Source organism: Solenopsis invicta, chromosome 1 (genome assembly GCF_016802725.1).
Source record: "Solenopsis invicta isolate M01_SB chromosome 1, UNIL_Sinv_3.0, whole genome shotgun sequence".
Taxonomy (NCBI): Eukaryota; Metazoa; Arthropoda; class Insecta; order Hymenoptera; family Formicidae; genus Solenopsis; species Solenopsis invicta.
Window position 1 is genome coordinate 2813312 of NC_052664.1, and position 24996 is coordinate 2838307.

Sequence of the window (24996 nt, forward strand, 5' to 3'; positions counted from 1 at the left end):
CTTTCTTTAAATATATCTCGAAAATTAGACAAAAGCGCCAATTAATTTATAAGAAAAAGTTGTTTAGTATTCTTGCCTCTATAACATATGTCAAGGTCAACATGATTGGAGCTGGGTTCTCTATAGTGCACAATTACCTGAAATATTATATTTAATAATCGTAATCGCGAGTGTATAGCGTTGACGCGAACCTCGGCGCGGTGCGGGAACATGAGGGAGTGGCGGTGCAAAACTATCTTTCCTCTCGCCGCACGCCACTCACCATCGCCTACAATCGGGCTGCAATGGGTGGTTTTACGGTTTAGGCAGACGACCGCTTGTCTCTCCGCGCGCTCTTATTCATTTAACTTTAATATTTTATAACTCGAAAATTATCGCAAATATTGCAAAACGGTATAAAAATTTTGGTTTATCTTGATTCCTTCTACCTCATGGTGACAAGCTTTACACAATACTCTGGTACACCCTGTATAACGATTGATTACGCGCGGGGCCCATAATCACTCTCCTTATTACGCTATATTCTTTGATTGTATCAATCAGATTTTCAATTATTTAATTAATAATTTAATGGATTCCTACCTGATAAAGTGCAGCTAAATGATTACTCGTTGCGACCAGAAACGGTTGATTGACACCGGGATGATCTAAGTCATGTGTTACAGCCGCTATCAAGGATGCCATAATTTCTAAATTGGTTAGATGTATTTTAATCTGCAAATTGACAATTCGATTATTGTTTCATTGAAGAAATGAAATTATTATGTTTTCTAGATAATAAAAAATTGCACATACAGGATATGTAAAACGGGCCAAAATCTCAAAAAATATAAGTTTTAAAAAAAATGTTTTGAATCAAAAAGTTGTAATGTTTAAAAAGATTTATTAACTCTTCTTATCAATTTGTCATTGAGTGGCGTTGAAATCAGGGTAAGGTCACTTTGAACTTTTTAAATAAAACTTCCTACTTTTTAATAAATGTAAAAAAAAACTGTTGAAATGAAATGGAACTTGAATCTCCAATAAAAAATGCTTTTTGAAGATTTATTGGAAAATTTAAGCAGGTACTAATTGAGTTTAAATGGTTCTGTAGATCAAAAATCTAACTAACATTATCGAAAAGAACAAAATTGTTCCAAACACGAATCTGTAATAGAAAAAAGGCTTAATTTTAAAAAAATTGACTGATTGGGCTATAATTTACTAACATCTCTTACAACCTAAAAATTACAAAACTCAGTAATTTCAAAACCAACCTAAAGTGGATAAAATTATAATGTTTCAAACAGATTTTAAGAAAGGCTATAAGAATGAATGCAATAAGAAGTAGTAAATTTTATTTAAAAAATTCAAAGTGATCTTACTCTGATTTTGGGAATGCCACACAATGGAAAACAAATAAGATGGTGATCAGTTAGATCTTTTGAACTGTACAATTTTTATCTAAAACATTTTTTAATAAAGTTTATATATTCCGAAATATTCTGGGGTTCCCATCGTTTTTATGTACCCTGTATATAAACATTTTATACACCCTGTCTATAAAAATAAACATATAGTTACCTTTTTTTCCTGAAGAAAGCAATGCATCGCCTGAGTGACATCCGTCGCATGTATACTGTTGTGGTAAGGATTTGTACTGTGATAACCCTCCTCGATAAAAGCTTTAATAAAATAATAACACATATTATTTGGCCATGATATTCGGATTGACATCAAAAATTTTTAATTATTGTTAATTTGTATTCTATTCTCTTTCATTTCTTCCAACTTTCTCTATATAATACAATAAAATTAATCTCTCTCTTTTACTCTCTCTCTCTCTCTCTCTCTCTTCATCCTTTCCTCTCCATCCTCTCAGAAAAGCATGATTAGGCACAATCATTCAAAATAAAATATTATAACTTGTTTTCTTAAAAATGTTAAATGTAGTATTGGAATGTTTTATTACAAAATTTCATAGAAGTCTTTTTGAGATAAATAGGATATAATAATAAAAAAAACACATTCATAATTCTATTTTTTGAATCTAATTTTACCAACGCATTTGTAACTTACATTTATTCTTTAAATACTACGCAAGTTTTATAAAGCATTTCATGTTATTACATTTGAATATTAGAATAAATGCAAAATATGTCTTAAAATATTCATTTATGATGATCTTACAAGGAAAGGCTCCGAGGTGTCCCCCTCTGATTTTGACAAGTCTTTAATATGTTGCAGTATAGATAAAAATAAGAGACACATATTTTTTTATACGTGCCTATACGCACTTTTAGGGATAAGTGCGTCCCCTTTGAAGAAAATCGATTTTCTTCTTTCGAAACTACAGAAGGTAGAAAAAAATATTCTAATTAAAAGTTAAATGGCTTGAAGAGTACTTTATAACAATAATAAAGAAAAACTTTTGTTATACTTCTCCATCACTTATCTTTTTTTTAAACTTTAATTTCTTTTTATAAGCAAAATAAAACATTTTACTACGATTTCAATGGTATATGATAAAGTTATGTTGCGACATTTCCATTTTCCAAAAATAATTAATTACCTCTCTATACGCATGGTACGTGCACCCGTCCGCGTGTTCCTGCGCTACGGAAGTGACTCCCTTCGATTTTGACATGCCTTTAATATGTTGTATAGATAAAAATAAGCAACATGTATTTTTTTATACGTGCCCTAATGCATTTTTAAAGTTGAAACACCCTTTTGAAGAAAATCGGTTTTCTTTTTTCAAAGCGTCTGTCAATACTGTCAAAACTATAAGAGATAGAAAAAAATGTTCTGATTAAAGGCTAATCCAAACAGTGTATGTTCGTGCGCATTTGCGCGCGCGAGGATGTGTCTATTCGTGTATGTAGATGTATACATATTTGTTCATAAATGAAATTATGAAGACTCTCAAAATGTGAAGCATATTAAATCTTAAGTGTCTACCATTACGTCATACTATCTGACAATAGCCCTAGTAGCACAAAATATTGGTTCAATATTGGGAAATAATGTAAACCCAATATTCTATATTGGGTGTGAATTGATTTTCAGTATTGGTCCAATATTGCAGAGTATGATATCGACTCTTATTTAACCAATCTTGAAGTTGCAATATTGGTCCAATATTGAAAAATCATGTCAACCCAATATTATCTATTGGATGTGAATTGATTTTCAATATTGGTCCAATATTGCAAAGTATGATATCGACCCTTATTTAACCAATATTAAAAAAAAATAAATACGATATTATATATTGGTTGTGCATTGGGTTTTCAACATTGGTCCAATATTAGAAGGTTGACACTTTAACCAATATTAGTCCAATTTTTTTTTAACCCAAGCGGTCACCCATCCAAGTCGCGAATTCGGTGAACGTTGTTTGACCTGTGTGATCGCTGCGAACTGATCCTTCGTGATGACCTGTGAAAGCTTTGTGCTGATACTTGTATATAACTGGTAGATCGAGGTCAATATACGTTATCGAAAAAATGGAATATGTATAATTAAAGCACATTATTTATATAAACAAATATAAAATTATAGTTTTTTTACTAATTTCACAAATGCGGAATAATATCTGGAATAACTTTTTTGTTATTTGTTTGAGTAAGAATGCAATTAGAAAATATATGTCAATATAATACAAATTAAATATAAAAAATTTTTATAAAAAAAAAATTTTTTAAACAATTGAAAAATATTGTTTGCTTATTGGAATGTAGGTAGATTGAGGTTTCTTCATTTATGGACCTATTTATTGACAATATTTACAATACAATTATTGACTCGTAACATTGGCAGGACATTAATATTTTTTTTATAGCCAATATTCGCTTTAGATTTGGAAATCTTGATCAATAATGCGCTTCCAATATAAGTGCAATAATGTACAATTGTTGACTCGTAATATTGGCAGTACATTACCGTTTCTTCAATAAACAATATTCGCTTTACATTGGCAAATCTTGGCCAATGCACCTCCAATGTAAGTGCAATATTATACAATTGTTGACTCGTAATATTGGCAGTACATTACCGTTTCTTCAATAAACAATATTCGCTTTATATTGGCAAATCTTGGCCAATGCACCTCCAATGTAAGAGCAATATTATAAAATTGTTGACTTGTAATATTGGCAGTACATTACTATTTCTTTAATAAACAATATTCGCTTTACATTGGCAAATCTTGGCCAATGCACCTCCAATGTAAGAGCAATATTGTAAAATTGTTGACTTGTAATATTGGCAAAACATTGTCATTTCTTTAATAAACAATATTCACTTTACATTGGCAAATCTTGGCCAATGCATCTCCAATGTAAATGCAATATTGTTTATTAATTGGCGAGCAATATTACAAGTACATGTGCAATTGATTCTATGACCAATATTGGCTCTTTATTGGGAAATATTGGCCAATGTACTCCCAACATAACCAATGTTTCGCCAATGTTAACCAATGTAAAGCCAATGTACTGTGCTACTAGGGAGAGGTTAATTTTAAATATTTCAGCCGCCGTAACTCCAAAACTTTTAATTATTTGGCTTTTAGAAACCATTGAGACTTTTAATCAATAAATCAAATTCTATAATATCAAAATTTTAATCAATTTGATCAAAATCCTATTTTTATAAGAACTGCAAGATCCTTTATTAACCCTTAAACACATATTAAAAATTCTCCCAGATTTTCGATCGCTTACTGTGTGAAGACGGAATGAGAAAAAAGATTCGGGCTAAAGGTGAAAAAAAAATTTGAAGTCTCCTGTATCGACTGCTACGATTGACCAACTTCGTTGCTTAACTACAACAAAATAGCACAAAATCAAAGTTTTTTTGGGAAAGTCTCCCAGACCCACTTATGTGTTTAAGAGTTAAGGCACATAACAGTCTGTGTCCATCGTGACACAGAATCGTTTTATTGATCAAAAATGAATAAAATCGTTTTATTAATAAATGAATAGAGTGTATAAATATGCTTATACAGGGTGTCACAGAATATTCATTCATGCTCTCGTGAGTTGATAGAGCAAGTGAAACTGAGAAGAAAAGTCCTTTAGTATTTTTCAAAATTCGCAATAGTTACCGAGGGGAAGGTACCGATAGCGCACAGTACTATTGAACACAAGCCACTCACAACCACTCATAGCGCTTGAACAGAAGAATATCACTAGGCACCAGCCGCTGTGATTGGCTGTGTGCAATAGTACTGTGCGCTATCGGTACCTTCCCGTCGCCAAACCGCGGCAGGCGGCTTGATAAAAAAAGAAAAGCAGCAATAACTGTTTTACCCACCTCACCGCGCCGCTTGCCGCAACTGTTTATGATTTGGCGACCGACGGGCGGTCCCCGCGTGCGGTGGGTAGAAAAAGTATGTGCTCATTCGCCGACTATATTAATTTTATTGGTAACTATTGTGAATTTTGAAAAATAATAAAGGACTTTTCTTCTCAGTTTTACTTGCTCTATTGACCCACGAGAGCAGGAACGAATATTGGTACCCTATATATATTAGGTCTATAACTTGAAACCCGCCTTTCTTGAAAAAATGAAACCTTTATTTAAAAAACAAAAAAAAATTAATTAATCGAAAAATATTGGCCATCATTTAATATAATTTTTTGCCTTTCTGGCAATAAGCGGACCCCACGGCGAAAGAGCGACTCATCTTTAGAGATTATTCAATCAGAGACCCATTTTTTGACACTTTCATAACAATTAAAGTGTTCCTCAGCAAGTGCGTGTGCCATCAATCGAAACAAGTGATGATCGGAAGGGGCACAATCTGGTGAATAAGCCGCATAGGCGCAAATCTCAGCGAAGTGCTTTCAATGTTTCCTTGACAGCCTTAGTGACGTGAGGTCAAGCGTTGTCATGAAGCAAGATCACTTTATGCTGTCTCGTCTCATATTCTGGTCGTTTTTCATGTATCGCTCGGCTCAAACGCATTATTTGTTGTTGATAAAGATTCCCTGTGACTGTTTGACCAGGTTTCAGTATCTCATAATATACCACACTCTTCTGGTCCCACCAAATATAGAGCCTGGCTTTCTTTTCATGAATATTGAGTTTTGGCGTCGATGTCGATGGGTCACAAATAGTTTTTCGGCGTTTGGGGTTATCGAAATAAATCCACTTTTCATCGCCAGTCACAATTCGATGTAAAAACCCCTTTCTTTTTTGTCTGGCAAGCAACATTTCGGAGATGGTTTTTCGCCTTTCGTCTCTTTTTTTCAGTTCATATGGTACCAATTTTCCTTTTTTGTATACCTTTCCCATGCTTTTAAACACTTGGAAATGGCTGCTTAAGTAACATTCAACGTTTCTGCAAGTTGATTTTGTGTTTGACATGGATCTTTATCCACCAATGCTTACAGTTCTATATCTTCAAAATTTTTGCTGTCCTGGACGTTCTTTATCATTAGTGTCAAAATCATCAAGTTTAAATCATCGAAACCATTCCTTGCAAGTTGTTTCCGATAAAGCAAGTTCCCCATAACCTTCAACAAGCATTCGATGAGATTCGGCAGCAGTTTTCTTTAAATTGAAACAGAAAAGTAAAGCGCAAATCATGCTTATTTGGTTAAAATTTAGACATCTTCTTCCCTGTAAAAACTATGTTGTTGTCAAATACAAACTTTTATAGTAGAGATATGTTTTTGGACCGATAGTGTAACAACACAATGATAATAAGAAAACTTTCTTCGGTCGCAGCTAATTTTAGTGCCTATATTTATTGATAAACATAGACACTAAGATCTAGCTTCGACCACAGAATGTTTTCTTATTATCATTGTGTTGTTACACTATCGGTCCAAAAACATATTTCTACTTTAAATCACGCACCTCAAATGCGTTGTCACTCATGTATGAATATTGCGAGAAATATCACTGTGCCCCAGTAGTCGAGGTGGTAAGATGCCGGGACCAGAGATTCCAGAGGTGCCAGATTCGAATCCTGGGTGGGGTGTTATTTCTCGCAATAAGTTTTTTCAAGGGAGGAAATGGGTATATAAATGCAAATCAGCATCAATTATTATATTAAATTAATTAATTTAATAAAAATCGTGATATTACTAATTCTTATTCGACATGCTGTGTTCCGAGCTTTTTTTCTAAGCTTGCGATCTAAGTTTCGATAATTTAGTGTTATTCTATCATGTTGTCCGAAGTGGTAGTAATTCGTTTTGCCTAGGAAACCTGTACAACTATCAGATTCTAATATTTTTATGACTTCATAGCTCTACGGTGTGAATGAGCATCACGCGCGCGAAAAAAATCGTCAAGTTAGCTGCGTAGCGTCTGTGGAAAAACAATACCTACTATGCTGAAGGTTTGAGTTCGAATCCTGAGGACAAAAAAAATTTTTTTTTCACCTTTTATTAAAAAAAAATTAAGAATTTTATAAATGCTCTTCGATTATTGAAAGTCGAACACAAAAGATGTAAAAAGTTGTAACACTTATTTTGACGTTTTAAAACAGTCATTGTAAAATTTCATGACATATGTACTTTTTGTGTTCATGAGAAATTTTAATTTAATTTATAATAAAAAAACATTTTCGAATTTCCTAATTTTTTTTTAAATAACATATTTTGTATTAAATAGTCAAAGACGATTTAAGAATTATATTTAACAGTTTAGAAAATTTCTACTAACTTTTGTACATAATTCTATATATATTAATAAATAATTGTACACACATATGTATCACAAATTATGTTTTCTACAATTATTTATAGTTTAGTTATAAAGAAAGTGAAAATAGTGCGCCGCTCGTGGCATCGGCAACACGGCTTGGTGAGTCGAAACGGAAAAGGCAACATGGCAACACTGTTTGACGAGTCACAGTTTCAAAGAGGATACTTCAAGAAGAGGATACTTCAAGAAGAGGATACTTCAAGAAGAGGATACTTCAATAGGAAAAGAAACCGCTTGAGAGAGAAGGAAAGAGAAGAGAGCGTTCTCCGTAGGCTCTCGCGGCCGGTGAGTCGGACCGTCCGACGAGGCTTGCGACTGTGAGCACTTATCTCTTACCTCAGCGCCGCACGCGACCTAAAATTGTGTATAATATACACACACACACACACACACACACACACACACGCTCGCGCGCGCGCCCCCGCACACGTACAATTATTTATTAATATATATAGAATTGTGTATAAAAGTTAGTAGGAATTTTCTAAATTATTATATACAATTTTTAAATCGTCTTTGATTATTTAATACAAATAAGTATATTATTAAAAAAAAAAATTAAGAAGTTTGAAAATGCTCTTCTATTATAAATTAAATTAAAATTTCTCACAAACATGAAAAACATAATTGTATATAATAATTTAGAAAATTCCTACTAACTTTTATACACAATTCTACATATATGTCATGAAACTTTACAGTGACTGTTATAATATATAATTAACAAATTCGGAAATGCCCTATAGTAGTGTTACGAGAAAAGGATCGTCAAGTTAGCTGCGTAGCGTCTGTGCAAAAACGTTGCCTAGTATGCTAAAGGTTTTGAGTTCGATCCTTGAGGACAAAAAAGTCTTTTTTTTTAAACTTTTTTAACAACTAAACTATAAATAATTGTAGAAAACATAATTCGTGATACATATGTGTGTACAATTATTTATTAATATATATAGAATTATGTATAAAAGTTAATAGAAATTTTCTAAATTATTATATATAATTCTTAAATCGTCTTTGACTATTTAATATAAAGTATGTTATTTAAAAAGAAATTAAGAAATTCAAAAATGCTCTTTTATTATAAATTAAATTAAAATTTCTCATGAACACAAAAAGTATATATGCCATGAAACTTTACAATGACTGTTTTAAAACGTCAAAATAAATGTTTCAACTTTTTATATCTTTTGTGTTCAACTTTCATTAATAATCAAAGAGCATTTTTAAAATTCTTGATTATTTTTAAATAAAAGGTCTAAGAAAAAAGATACTGTGGTATACCGTCCGCTTGCATACCCTGCCGCAAATTTATTTTAGAACACTATAGAAATGTCTATAGTTCTAAATGTGTTTTTTGAAACAGGCATTGCATATACGGAAGATAATACGTATGTTCATTATCTTATTAAAAATTATAAAAGTCGTATAAGGAGAACCCCATTCCGTATATGCAATGCCTATTTCAAAAAACACATTCAGAACTATAGATATTTTTTCTATAGAAAAATATACGGAATGGGTTTCTCCTTATATGATTTTTATAATTTTTAATAAGGTAATGAACATACGCATTACCTTATTAAAAATTATAAAAGTCGTATAAGGAGAACCCCATTCCGTATATGCAATACCTGTTTCAAAAAACACATTCAGAACTATAGATATTTTTATAGTATTCTAAAGTAAATTTACGGGGTAGTGTAAAGCAGAGGATACCGCATTTGTCCATAACATCATGTCGTATCATGATTTCTCTCTCGACCGAGTGTCAAGTGAGGAAGATGCACTCGTACTGTCTCCCTACTTTCTGCATCCTTCTCTTTTGAAGCTAAGTCGAGAGATACAACGTAATGCTATAGGCAAGTTGAGTGCCAAGTAACGCGGATCGCAGCTCGCTTGCCGTTTCGCGTTAATTTTCCGTTGTCACGACATAATTAAATTACGCATCGCGTACATCGGAAATGTCTTGCAAGTGCAAAGCACCGCGCGATCTTTATATCAAAGTGATTAGTGTCATATTTATGTACCGGCAACTTGTTAAATCGCAAATTTCGTTCGATCGAAGCTCGTCATACGAGCGACGGCATCAGTGATCCATCGCCGTTCGATTTGATCACATTTTTCAATCCGCGCGTCTCGACTGTTTGTTTTCGGTCTCGATTCATATATTTGTAAGTGTACAGTCATGAGCTAAAAGGTTGCAACACATTTTCTTTGATGGTTAGATGGTTCGATGCTTAATTGGTTGGATCCATAGGTAAGAACCAATGACGTTCGCCGTTCGATGAACAAGTCTACATCTCAAAAACAATCGAAGAAAATGTGTTGCAACCTTTTAGCTCACGACTGTACACCCAAGGACTTTGATTCTGTCCATGGAGAAATTTTCCAAACTGAGAAGTCACCACTTTCTACATACTCGCAGTTCATGATTAATGAAACGACTAGAGCTTATTGGTCGTTACGTTAATCATGAACTGTAAGTATGTAGAAAGATAGCGACTTCTCAGTTTGGAAAATTTTCCCATGGACAGAATCAAAGTCCTTGGGTGTACATGCGAAATGCGGTTATAATAATTGTCCGGAGACACGCATGTGTCAGTAACGACTACGGCCAAGCGTTTCAAGGGTTATGTTGCGTCGCGGGGCGTGAAGGTGATCGCGCGATCCCCTGGTGCTCGAAATTCGTCGGCTGCCGCGTTGACTTCCTCGACGGTGTCGTGAGTGATGGTGGATGCGGATAACGTCGTTTTGCGTTGACTTTCCGTTATCGCAATGTAATGAACTGCGCGTTATATACTGGAGTGTTATCCAGGATGTCGCGTAACTGTCGAGGTGATTATTGCTAAGTATATTGTTTTTGTAAGTGAGTGCCATAGAAAAAGTAACAAGCAGAAATAAAAGAGGAGGAGGACGATTTGGGAGGCACCAGCCAACGTTAGAACAATCACGAAGTCAATGTTGAAAACTCCGCTGCTACGCATCGCGTGTCGGAATTATTAGCAGCTCGTGTGAGATAGAAAACATGAGCTTGTGTCCAGACCTCAAGTTGAAAAGGAGAAAGGACTCACAAAGGTTATGCATGAAAAAATACACTTGAGCAATTTGAGCAGAAGCGTGTATATTGAAGGTACTGCTGAAATAAATACCAGAAACGTCTATTCAGACGATACTGGTTAAGTAAATATCAGAAACGTCTACTTAGACGATACTGATAAAAAAATTAGAAATGTGTATAACAATACTGCCTGATTATAAGTATCAGAAACGTCTATTTAGACGATACTAATGAAAGACATGTACGTCCTCTTTCAAACCATGCTTGCGTTTAAAATATAAATAATCGCGTAAAATGTAAATAATCAACACACATTTTATGTGTATACGATGAAAACTATACGTATAAACAATACGTATAATAATCTGTACAAATGTAATCTTGAAATACACGGCATAATCATGATTCAGACTATATCACTTTTGTCTAAAATGGTTTTTCCGTATTTTTTACATTTTTTAGAAATATTTAAATAGAACAATTTAATAAGTTACCTGTATACCCACATATATAAACCATGGTCCTAATAATAATCCTAGTGACAATTCTAAAATGCTCATATAATAATGAAAAAAATGGAATTAAAAATGTTGACATTATCGATCGATATTATCGACATTTTTAATTTCACTTAGTAGATGTCGCAGGACCGTCGGAGTTCTGTCGTCCCTTCAGCGTCCGCTTAAAGACTGACAAACTTCGTAATGTCATCATAATATTGTCTGGAAAAGTTTTTCGACTTTATAGACTAATCGTCGTCAAAATCCTATTATCTTTGGATGACTAGACTTGGAACGAAGTCAAAGTCAACTCGCACGCGCTTGAGGTTAACCTCAAGTAAATTTACTTCTACGTCAACTGAATTCAGCAACTTGATCGGGCGGCAATGATGTTTCTAAGTCAAATGCTGCGTCGAGCTTCATGGATTTTCACGCCTCAGCTTGGGTACCGCTGCCATTACTTATGCGCCACTAGGACGTCAGGAGCCATTATTATACGTTAGTTGCTAAATCAAGGTGATTTTAATCAAGCAAATCTACAATCCTAGATTGAAGCTGTGCGAAGCTTATTAATCGCCCGTTTGCTGCAACATGTTGCGTCAATTCTTGACTGTTTGCACAACAACCTTTACTCGTGGAGTAACGCCAAAGTTGTATTGAATGGAATCGACGTTCATCCATTGCGGTGGAAGCCATTTGTAACCCACTGAGTCGCCAGCATCTAGGACATTATGTTGGCACGACGTCTCGATAATAAAAAAACCGTCGACTGTTGCCATCTGAAGGGTCACGTCTGAAGTACTTGTGACCATAGAGCTGTGGTGGCAAGGATCGTTATGGCGTATCCACTATCGTGGGAGTTAGCCTGATAACTGACGCTTTAAAATGATGAAGAGAAAAAATAACGTACTTCAATCACCTTGACCACTCACGAAACAAAGATTAACGAATTCCTTCGTTTCTTGTCTCTTATCTAATTAATCCAAGCCTAATTCTTACTGTTTTAAGATCCTCCACAATTGCAGATTCGGTGTACGACAGATTAGTTGCTTGTTGCAGCGCGATGATATCTACAAATCATGCAGTAGCAGGGCTTTCCGAGGGAAATCAAGAGGCTCTTTTTCTCAGTGAGATATTGCCAAGAAAATTCTTGAGCCTGCCTTTACGGCTTATTTTAGAACTTGATGGATTATATTGAATCGGGGACAAACTGCAGCATGCAGCAATGCTGTACGACGAAAAATACATGATTGTACTCACGAAAATAAGCCATCTTATGCTTCTGCTGATGCGCTACGTTCGCGGTAAGACGCTACATAAAAAATTTTAATTGATGCGCAGTGTGCTTCTATTCCATTACTAGATTGTCTATGCAAACTTGTTGATTTGAACGAAACTTCATTGGTGAGGTGCATATGGTTCAAGAGTGAATTGGCTTGTTAGCAAATAGATCAGTTACTTACTTAATGATGGAATCAGAACAAGCCTATTAATCCTCACGGCAGGCTCGATTACAAGGCCTTTTTAGTTATGCGCTGCGAAAAAGCGTGAACAGAAATCCTATAAAAAATATCTGTCCATTTATCTGACTATTTATCTATAGTTTCGACGGCCAATTTAGAAGCTGTAATCAATCTAATGTTTGCCTCTTCTAGCAGCTTTCAAGAGGTTTCAGACCTGACAAAAACATTGTACCTGACTTCTAATAATAAGTGACAGCATCTTTTATTTTCATTCTTTTCTTGTTATGTTTTATCATTAATGTGTTGGAACGGATGGTGCTTATGTTTAGTTTGAATATTTTATCGTTATGTTTTTATTGGGTGTTGTCTGTACTCCCTAGACAACATTGCACTTTACGCACATTTTTACTCGCAAGCGCCCGTTTGCATTAAATATTCAATGTCACAAGCAATAAACTTCCGATAACGGTTAACCTCCAATTTCGATAAAATTTTGTGAAAAGCTCTTTTTAGGGTTAAAATAGAAGACCTTAAAGAGATTTTTTAGGGATTCCTATGATAAAGGCATATTTTTAACATAAAATGATATCATATAGGTAAATGTTTCTGTAGCGGAACAGTGCCGTCCTTCACTGTGCTCTCAGATTTGAGAACCGGAAATAAAAAAATAAGGTAGTAAATTAAACGTTTAATATGATTGCACGATAATTTAATTGTACCAGATCACTCACATTTATTAAAATTAAAATACGAAATTGAGGCGGCGGCATGGTTGTGATGGGAAGGGGAAATAACCCTTTTAATTATTTTAATAACTTTTAAAATTTTGTTAATAATTTTTTAATAAACAACAAACGTTGGAAAAGCTCAATGACTTTAACTTTTTTGAAGGTTAAAGTCGACATTAGAATCAATTTGAAATCCTTTGAGGCTGACTGTATGAAAAAAAATGTTTACCCACATTTTTATCATTTTATGTAAAATGATGGCTTTGTCATAGAAGTGGACAAAAATCTCTTTAAGCGCTTTCATTTTAATCTTTAAATGAAGCTTTTCATAAAACTTCATTAAAATCGGAGATTAACCATTTTCGGAAATCAACGCTAACACACTGCACACTAAATATACCTGGTATATTGTATATATGTTACAATTCTCGCTGTAGTTTGCGCTACGTGTAGTTATTTTCTGCTATATTTTGAGGAAGATCCTAACAGTTATACATATCGAATCTTTATTCTGTATGCTAATAAAAATCATTGTAATGTTAACAGATGAAGTATCTCGGTTTCTTTCGTAGGATAAAGTGGGCAGGATGTATTAATGTGGAGTACTCGGCTCAAGAGATGTTTCAAGATGTTTATTTCTCACGGGTTATAAACACTTATCAAGGTAACAAATTTTGTAAATTTCCGATAGTTTGTTTATTTTGGAAACTCAGTCATTTATTATGGATCTCTCCCTTCTTACTTGAGTAGACTGAGAGGCGAGGGATTATAGCAATCATCGGTCTTTGTGTACGCAGCCTTCGAGCAGATTAATCTCGATAAGATGATCACAGCATTGATGAAAGTGGATTCTGCAAGTCTTGTACGACTCTAACATAAACTTTGCTTATGCTTATCGAGCGACTACACGGTTTTGCATCGTTCTTTGCAAGCTGCAATAACTCACTTCGAAGACAATTTATAACTTTAAAAGTTGAATTTAAATAAATTATAGAGCAACCAAGTTAGTCGTTTGATCTGGTCCTCGATTTTCATTTGTTACGATCGGCATACGGTGAGAACAACGATAAAAAGTGCAAAATATAACATAAAATATTATAATGATGTTTACGATTTTGTGTTGCATTCATACAAACATGTAGTACTTATCTTCTTATCTATTGTGTACTTTTTTCTATTTAATGAATGTAAAAGTTACAGGAAAAAATGATAAAATTACGAAAATTTTAATACTTAAAAATATATGCTTACCAAATAATTTCCATACTGTTACAACATCTAAGCTAAATTGTTGAAAAAGTCCATAGCAATGGAACAGATGGACACATAATACTGGCAGCGAGCGACCTGTAAATGAAACATAACGTTATTTGTAACTCATGCACAAACAAATAACAAGTTTGTCATTATTTGTTAATTTTTATAATTTCCTGTTTTATTGAACTGCATGACGCAATATTCATCGAACTTCAAACACATCCTAATTAGCTTTAATATTAATCTTTTGTTAAATATTTATTTAACATTAATTAAATATTTAAAATAATAATTTAGAGAATATTAATTTAATATTTATTTTACATTTTTTATTTGAAACAATAATTTCAAAAACATTGAATTAACATTTATTCAACATTAATTAAATCTTTATTTTACATTAATTTTTCATTTAAAATAACAATTTTAAAAACATTAATTTAACATTTATTGAACATTAATTTAATATTCATTTACCATTTGTTTTTAAATAAACGTTTTTTTTTAAACATTTATTTAATATTGTTTAAGTATATATTTTTCATGAATTATTTAATTGAGAAAATGATTTTAGTATTTTTTAAATGTTTATTTAATATTTATTTAATGTTTATTTAATATTAATTTTTTTACTTATTCTTCATTTCTATAAAATTATATTTATTTATTATTTATTTAACTGTTACGTCTGGCGCCAAAATTTTTCCTTATTTTTCACACCATCCACATACATTCATCAATATAAAATTCTCAATACGATTAAATTTTTGAAAAACACAATAGATACAAATTATAGTAGGAAATTTGACACATAAAAATAATTTAATGTAATCAACTACTTTAAATCAAAATTTATATCGAAACAGCTACGCTTAACCACCTATTTTTGTGTAATACTTTTAAAAATATAAACGTTAACGAAGCGATTGCATACATATAGGTACACGCGTGCGGAGGTGTGCGTGTGATACGAGGAGCGGGCGATGGACGGGCGATGCGGCGCGCATTAAAACAAAGGGAAATCGCAGTTATCACCAGGGTCTCAAGCCCCGAAGTTTCCCTTTTACCATGCGGCATTCATTAAAAATTGCAATTCAGCTCCGATATCGCTTGTTCTGATGCCGCGTCTCACATCATTACGCTCTCGACCACGGGCCAGAGTACACGCTCCCGTACGTGCAAAATTTGTAAACTATAATACAACACGACATCGTTCACTTTTTCCTTTTCTCTAAAGACGAGGATCAAGTAAGGGTCGTGACGCGAGTGGTTGCTTTAGAGCGTGCCGAGGCGAGGAGTTAAGTTCGTCCGTCATTAATGGCAATAAACGCGTGTGTCTTCATATGTCTTTATTTGTGACTATATTTGGGACTGTTAAAAATAAATTTAGTGAAACGGAACTAAGTGGGAAAGAATTAAGTTTTATTCTTGCTGAAACATTTTTGATGCCTCCTGTAAGGTCGGGAATTTGCGCAAGACGAGCTGGTGATGGCGGTCTGACGCGTTTCAACGAGGAAAGATCGTCAGGACTCTGCGCGAGAACCAGCTAGCGGCGGCGGCCCGACACGTGCTTAGACGAGAAAGGATCGTCGAGAATCCGCACGAGAAACGACGAAGAGGATCACCGAGACGGCAGGTTACGATCATCCGTAGAGTGTAACCGATTCAAATGGGTCGTTCATTTTTCATTTCACATACATAATTAACAATGGCCGAGAGAATTAAACTCCTTGTCCATAAAATGACATATTTAAAATCTCAGATAACTAGTCTAAGTAATCTTGTTGAACAAGATAAAGTCAGCGGCACCGCGTTGAAATTGCGTAAAACTGAGTTGTACCACGCATATGAGGGGTACAATAAAGAGCTCACAATGTTAGATTCGAGCGACGCGCATGTTGAAAAACTCGAGAATCTTCAGGAGCGTTTCTATGCTCTCGCGAGTAAGATCAAAGATATGTTTAGTGCCACGGGTACTTCCAGCGCGAGTTCCAGCATGTCACACGACGAAACGCGAATTAATAATGACAAAAGCGTGACGAGGAAAAGATGAATTAAATTACCTGAAGCGTCTCTTTTAACATTCAACGGCCATTTCGAAGGCTGGTTATCATTCAAAAACGCGTTTCAAAACATGATCGGTTCGCAGGCGGATTTGTCGGATGTCGACAAGCTGCATTATTTCAAATCGGCGTTGACAGGTGATGCTGCGCATAAAATAAATATCTTTGCGGTAGATATAATTAATTATGATCAGACGTGGAACTTGCTTGAACGTTCCTACAAGGTGAGACGTATTTTAGTAGATCGATATATTTCTTGAACCCGCTCAGGAGAAAGAGACCACGAGTAGTCTTTCAAAGCTTGCGGATGACGCGCAGCAACACGTAGCGGCTTTAAACGCACTAGGCATTTCCACGCCCGAAGTAGTCGTGCACATTTTAAGAAGCAAGCTACCAAAAGCAACATTAGAAATGTATGAAAATGTATGATTTTCTATATAAAACCGCCGTGTGTGCGTCTATGCGTGAGAAAGCACGAGAAATAGAGAAATGCAAGGGCGAACCTCCGCGAAAAGAAAGCGTTTTCAGCCAGAAAACAAGGCTTTCGTATCAAATATCGGTTGCAAAAAAAACAATTGCATCGTGTGTAAATCAAAGCGGCATCCGCTGTATCTATGCGACAAATTTTAACAATTGCCGATACCCAAGCGTATTGAAACAGTGAAGGGCGCGAAGCTTTGCTATAATTGCATGCGTTCTCATTGCGATCGCCTTTGCAAATTCTCAAGTTGTTCGATTTGCCAAAAGCGTCACAATATGCTTCTTCATCTTGAGGGATACGCGGGCAAGCCTAATTTAAAAAACGATGTCGATTAGTCCGCATGACTAACCGATTCGGCCATGAATAAGGCGATAAGCTTCGCATCGATATCACACGAGATGGCACCGCCATTGTTAACAAGTGCGATGGTGTACATCCACGGCGAGGAATGCGAGCTTATTAGGGTCCATGCCTTATTGGATACCTGCGCGACGACTAATTTTATAACGGAGTGCGTTATTCGACGTTTAGGTGAGCCGGTGAAGGCGCATTCGGCGCCGATTGGCGCAATTAACGCAATGAACACGATTTCAAAGGGCATGGTGCGTATTACGATATAGTCAAATCATGATGGGTTTCATAAGGATCTCACGTGCTTAACTATTCCGACCATCGGATTTGATATCCTTTGAAATATTTCCTCAAGGCTCTATAGACATACCCGCAAACATTAAATTGACGGATTCCGATTTTCAATTGCCCCGTCCCGTTGATCTTTTAATTGGCGCCTGATTCATGTTGTCGTTATTCTCAATAGGGCAGATTAATCTATTGCGAGCAGGACACGATTTATATCTACCAAAAACTCGTTTAGGTTGGGTGGTCGCCGGAGGAGCTGCGACGCAAGTGCAATCAAAGGCAGGAATATGCGGTATGACAAATTTTGAAACGCAATTAAATAAATTTTGGGTGCTTGAAGAAATCGCGGCGGACAAGTCGGACGCGAAGACAGAAAGCGGATGTGAGGCGCACTTTACAAAAAATACTGTCCGGAATGACGACGGGCAGTTTGATTGCCGTTTAACAAAACAAAGAAGCGCCTTGGTGATTCGCTTGCGATCGCGTTCAAGCGTCTCTCGGCATTAAAGCGAAAACACGACGCAAATAAATCTTTAAAAATCAAATACACTTGTGTGATAGATGAATACATGAGATTAAATTACCTTGCCGTGGTTAAGGATCCTTCCGATAAGGGATACTATTTACTTCACCACGCGGTAATCAAGGATTCGAGTAACACCACCAAGGTGCAAATCGTGTTCAACGCAACCGCCAAATCGAACACTGGCGTGTCTTTGAACACCGTGCTGATGGTGAGTTCTTTAATACAGGACAAATTGTTCGCTCATTTAATAAGATTTCGCGCATATAAATACGTCATTACCGCGGACATTGAGAAAATGTACTTACAAATTCCATTGCACGAAGATGACCGGCGTTAACAACGATTGCTATGGTGACGAGACGGCGAGATTGAAACGTTGCAATTTAACACTCTCACGTTCGGCGTTTTGTTTTCATCGTTTCTCACGATTCGAACGTTACATAAATTAGCGAACCGTGAACGTGAAGCGTATCCCAAGGCGGCCGATATTATTAAGACCTATCTGTACGTTGACTGGAGCCAATAATATTGAAGAAGTCCGAGCAATTAAAGAAGAAACAATCGCGCTGCTCGCCCGAGGCGGTTTCGCGATCAGGCAGTGGGCATCCAACGACGAGCGCTGCGTGAATGATCTCGCGCGCTCCACACAAAGTTCACGTTCGGCGAGAATCGCTCCTTAAGAACGTTGGGCGTGATGTGGTGCGCGCAAAGCGACGAATTGTGTTACTTCATACAATCAATTAAAATCGCGAAAAAATTGACGAAGCGGAATATACTATTGGAAATAGCAAAAATTTTGAAACCGTTAGGCTTGTTGAGCCCCGTCGTATTACACGCCAAAATTTGATGCAGGACGTTTGGAAATATAAATTAAACTGGGACGAGTCCGTGCCGCAAAGCATACACACTGAATGGTCGAATTTCATCGGGCAATTAGGGACAATGGATCGGATATCGGTCGATCGCAAGTTGTTGGTAGAAGATTGCCGTGACATACAAATTCACGGTTTTTGTGACGCTAGCGGCGCCGCATACGGCGCGTGCTTGTATGTGCGCTCAACCGGTAGCGGGGGCGACGCAATCGTTAAATTGTTGTGCGCTGAATCACGCGTTGCACCGCTAAAGATCACCACTACACCTCGCCTTGAGCTTTGCGGCGCGTTATTACTGGTCCGACTGTATCGTGAAGCAAGTGCCGCATTAAATTTTACGCCTTCTAAAACATTTTTCTGGTGCGATTCGACTGTCGTTTTACACTGGCTAAACACGGCGCCACATTTACTTAACTCATTCGTGGCAAATCGCGTCACGGAGGTCCAGGGGCTTACGGATCCTAAACAATGGCGGCATGTCAAGTCGGAGCACAAGCCCGCTTACGCGTTATCACGGGGTCAATTGCCGTATGCGTTCATGAAAAATCGAACTTGATTCTCCTAACCGGCATGGTTGCGAAAAGGTGAAAGCGATTGGCCTAGCGGATCGTTACGAATTAGCAAAATACTCGAATTGAAGAGAAATATTTGCTTGGTAGTTGAGCAGCGCGATTCTGAGGTGCTCGAGAAGTACTCTTCGTACTCGAAGCTACTCAGAGTGGTCGCATATTGTTTGAGATTTTTACCTAACAATAAGTACACCGGACCGTTATGCTCAAATGAAATAGACAAAGCGGAAATACGAGTATTACGAATTGCGCAGGCCAATCGATTTCATTCCGAGATTAAGGGAATCGGGAGCGGACGCCCCGCGAGTAAAAGCAAAATTGCAAATCTAAGTTCATTTTTGGATGACCGCGGTTTGATTTGCGTAGGAGGACGTCTCCAAAAATCAAATTTGGCATTTTCGCGGAAGCATCTAATTCTGATTCCTAGCTGGCACAAATTAAGCGATTGCATTATTCGCGAAATTCACGAGGTGCATCATCACGCGGGCATTCAGACGACGTTGTATATTTTGCGACAGAAATATTGGATAGTCGACGGGCGTAATCAAGTGCGGAGGATCGTGCGTGCATGCGTTCGATGCTTCCAATTCGATGCCAAGGCAATAGAATATAGAATGGGAAATCTTCCGGCGGTTCGCGTACGTGAGGTAATACCTTTTGCCAGTACCGGGATAGATTTCTGTGGCCCGTTCTACATCAAAGAAAGGAAACATCGCAATCAAACACGGAAATTTATTCAGGCACAAAGAAAAATAGTTTATGCAATAAAAACATCAAACATTTTTCGCGTCCTCCCAGAAACATGGGCGTAAATGGGCAATCTTAAATGGACAACATTTCTGTAAGGTGCGCATGCGCACTTTTGTAAACGTTTCTTGACGCATGCGCTAAGCGTAAGGTCAAAATGCATGAGCGAAGGTAGTACACTGATCTCTCATAACTTTTAACCGGAACATGCAGTGACAGGAAAACGCCATGCGCTTATTTTGCCTAGAATGCCGCAAAAAACGTACTTCTGTTGCATAAAATATTGTATGCAACATGGAGCCGAGCACCGATCTCGACTTCAGACGATGTTTTCAGCACTCGACTGCGTTTCGCGCGCGTAGCTACGCTTCGTATTGAAAACATCGTCCTCAGTCGAGACCGGCAAAGCTCGGCTCCTTGTAGTATAATGTACTATTTCTCATAGTAGCAACAATAATATCATAAGTTTCAACCTGCAATCTTAGTGCGCCTACTCCGCTATCGCACGATGCACATAGAATTAAGATAACAAAAAAATTGAGAGCGTTAAAAATGTTTAAAAATAAAAATTATTTTTATTTTTATTAGCAGAAGCAATATTAAAACTTTAACTTTTCGGCGACATAATGATTCGGTAAAAATCATACTACTGTTCTGCATACTCAAAATCAAAATTCCTTGAAAATTGTATTGTATATTAAAATTCAAAGTATCAAAAGTATCAAAGTATCAAACTTTGAAATCGCACGCGTCTCACTGCGTCTCGCAATCCCCGCGAGTGCCTACAAGCTTCCGCGAGCGCGAATCAAAGCGCGAGCTGCGCGGGACGCGGCAAGGTGCAACATTTAAAGAGCCTAAACCATATTGAAAAACTGACAGAAAATGGGAAACCTTTCCCCCCGGCATATCGCATTTACAACCTGTCAGTATAAATAGGGCGATCCCGAAGCTCCGAGCGTTCATATCTGGCTGATGATCGGTAAGGCGCGTACCCAGGGCGACTCCCAAATGCAAGATCATTTAGTTAGATTACGAGCGGGTTACTTTTCTTAACATCATGGATCTTCCCCGAGACCAAACAACTTGTCGAAAATTATTTTTCTTTCTGAAAATCTATATTACTACAAATCTATTTTCCTGAATACAGGTTGAAAACCTTAAAATCATGTTCTCTCTACATTTGTTTTCTGAATTCAGTCTCCTCTGGAACTAAAAATTTCTATAAAAATTATTTAAAAATCTTATAATCTCGAGATTTATTTTTATGGACACTTATTTTTTTATCCTGTATAAAATCTTCTCCACTTCTCTCTTTCATATACCTAAAATTAAGACAAGCGCTTCCTATCCACTAGAATAGCGAAACCCTGAAAACCATCTTGTCTAAAAATCTTCCATCTATCCATAAAACAGAACGAGCGCTTTCTGATCTCCAAGATAGCAAAACCTTGATCCTCCTTCTTCTGAAAAAATGATTCCACTTCTGAAGAATAAATTTCATATAGTGTAAAACTATTTCTCTTTTAAAATAGAATTAAAATTAAGATCAACGGTCTCAGAGAACCACCATATGTTTCAAGATTAAAATCACTCTTACCTATTTCTAGATAAATAGGACTCAAATTACTCTCAGACTACTAATCATCTCTCTGTTTCTTTTAGAAAATTTCTTTTGCTTGTTTTTCTCGGCGGCTTGATATCTCTCTATCTTTGAAAATAGTCTATAACTATAGCTTCCTGCCTACAGCTTTTTTACTAAGGAAATGGTAAACATAAAAAAAATAATAAAAACTTATACTCTATTACACTCATGGCAATCATATTAATCGTGTCATCTTTTAAAATAAACGGTATAGAATATAAGCAAGGTCAAGCGGTCCACTACAAAATATCGAGAACGCTGACGGGCATTTTGTGATATCGTAATATGTATTAGAACTTTTTCTTTCCATTTCTTTGAATAAACTCCAATAAACTCAGTCAAATGCAAACAACCATACTATTTATTTTATACATACACACTCATCCCACGCAACGCTCTGATCCACTCATCCTTCTACGCGAATATAAATAAAAGAAAAGAGAAAAGCTCCTCACGTTCGACTTCACTCAAACACTTAAAAATTAAATCCATTCCGTACTTCTTTTAAAATCGTTGTTGATTAATTGAGGAAGTCCCTCAAATTAAGTAATAACTGATGACAGCGGCCAAAATAAATTCTAAAACCAATTACAGTTTTCAAACCGGCAGACGTAACATAACATTTAAGCTATTTATTTTTCAATTACACAGGTCTGCGACTAAAAAGCTGTTTGATTATTTTCATCTAATTCCGGTCTATTTTGGTGTGCTAAAAACGAAAAAAATATTGAAAAAAATTCTGGACATCAGGATTTGCCACAAAATGCAAAATCCTTTTCGAATTTAGTAAATTTTTTTCAATTTTTGATATTTTTTGATCTTAGGGTTTTTAACCAAATTTAAAGTCAAAATTACTATTACTTAATTCACATCAGTGCATTCAAGATATACAATGCCAAAAAAATGTAACTTTCAGAGAAAAGAACTTTTAGAGTGAGCTAATAAAACCAGGATCAACATATTGCAAGCTGAACGGCTCTGACATGCCACTTCAATTTTTTTCTTGATTCTCATTCCAATAAAAAAAATAAAAAAAATAAATTTTCATGAAAAATTTGTAATAAAAAATTAATTTCATAAATCTATTTTTATTTATTTTGAGGTACTGCCTTATTTAACAGTTACCTACATTGTCAGAAAACATAATATCCTATGACAAAACGGAGGTTATTTTCGGATTCAGCACATTCTAACACATAAAGATTACGTGGAATAAACAAGCCAAAACATCTTTTGAAGAATTTTTTTTGAAGACATTATTGATTTTAAAATTTGTTTAAAAAATGTTTCCATAACACCTGTAAAAATCAATAAAAAATTAACTTAATTATATATATTTATATAAATAATATGCTTTAATTATATATATTTCGTCTTTTCGATAACATGTATTGACCTGATCTATCAGTGATCAACTTGTATTAGTACAAAGTGTTTATAGATCATCACGAGGAATTAGTTCGCAGCAATCACAGAGGTCAAGCAACGTTCACCTGGGTCGCGACTTGGATGGGTGATCGTGCGGAAATTTCCGAAAAAAAATTCCTAAGAAAAAACCTCAATATCAAAAAAATATTTTTTTAATGTAAAAAGGGGCATAACTACATTAATTTTAACGTTTTAAAAAATATTTTTATTGCAAGTTTTTAAAATGTTTTTTTTTTAATGTTTTGCTCATTTATGCTGCGTTAAAAAAACGTTTCTTTAACATTTAATAAATATTTTCTTTAAACGTTTAAAAAATGTTTTTATAATATTTAAAAAACATTTTTTTAACGTTAAAATAAACATTTTTTTAATGTAAAAAAGGGCACTTAACCCATTATTTTTTACGTTTTTATAAATGTTTTTAAAAATGTTTTTTAAAGGTTTTTAAAAACATTTTTAAAATATTGTGTGCTAATTGGGATTAGTCATGAAGCCGGAATACATAGAGGAAAAGGGAATAACATGACACCTATTTAAGTAACTTTGTTAATAATCAATATTTAATATTAAAACTTGATTATACTTGTCAAAGTGTTATTGAATAGATTTTAAACTCAAAGTAATGAAATATTTATTACTTAGGATGTAATTTATAAAAATGTGACACACTGTATAATCGGTAAAAAAGGAAAAGTGATGTAGCTGGTCTAACAATGAATTTTAAAAAACTGATTTAGTTTACAAATACACAGTATTTATTACAAAATAATGTATTTTTACATTTTTTGGTTTAAAATTTGTCTGTGTTCAGATACAGTAGAGATATTATTAGAGATATCGTTTCATCCTTATTTAACATTAAACAAGCACAATTATAGGATCCGAAAAGATGAACCCTCCGATTTAGTTGCAAATTAGTACACTACTGTATTTTGGTGCGCTGATTATAAATATGATAATAAAAACCACGACAAGGTCATCTTCAAGGTAAAAAATTTAAAAAACTTGAAAAATATTGGTTTTTTAATATTATTTTGATAAATATTAATTTAACAAAAACATATTTCAAATAAAGGTTATAACTCTTAAAATAATACATCATTGATATATTATACATTCTTTGAACAAAACCAATAATTTTCAGAAAAAGCAAAAAAATATGAAAGATACTCTTTCGTCATAGGCCTCGTTTCACACCGTAGTAAGTAAGAATGGGGATGAGAGGATATTGCTTCGCGTAAAATGTAAATGCATGGAATTCTTATTAAAAAGTAAAACGGTTTGGTTTAGACAAACGGTATTATTATACCATGGTGTCATTC

The 24996-nt window shown here is 35.1% G+C and overlaps 1 protein-coding gene across 8 annotated transcripts in view; it reads right to left on the reverse strand.

The window, feature by feature from the left end:
- LOC105197919 (homeobox protein 2) overlaps positions 1-24996 on the reverse strand; it is a 263567-nt gene that overhangs the window by 96287 nt on the left and 142284 nt on the right. For all 8 annotated transcript variants that reach the window (XR_005575239.1, XR_005575240.1, XM_039451994.1 and 5 more), the window contains 3 exons: positions 14702-14797; positions 1564-1664; positions 583-714 (listed from right to left, as the gene is read on the reverse strand). Coding sequence is in view for 6 of the 8 variants with exons in the window: in XM_039451994.1 (XP_039307928.1) it covers positions 583-714; positions 1564-1664; positions 14702-14797 (329 nt within the window). In the remaining 2 variants the exon portion in view is untranslated. The remainder of the gene's footprint in view (positions 1-582; positions 715-1563; positions 1665-14701; positions 14798-24996) is intronic.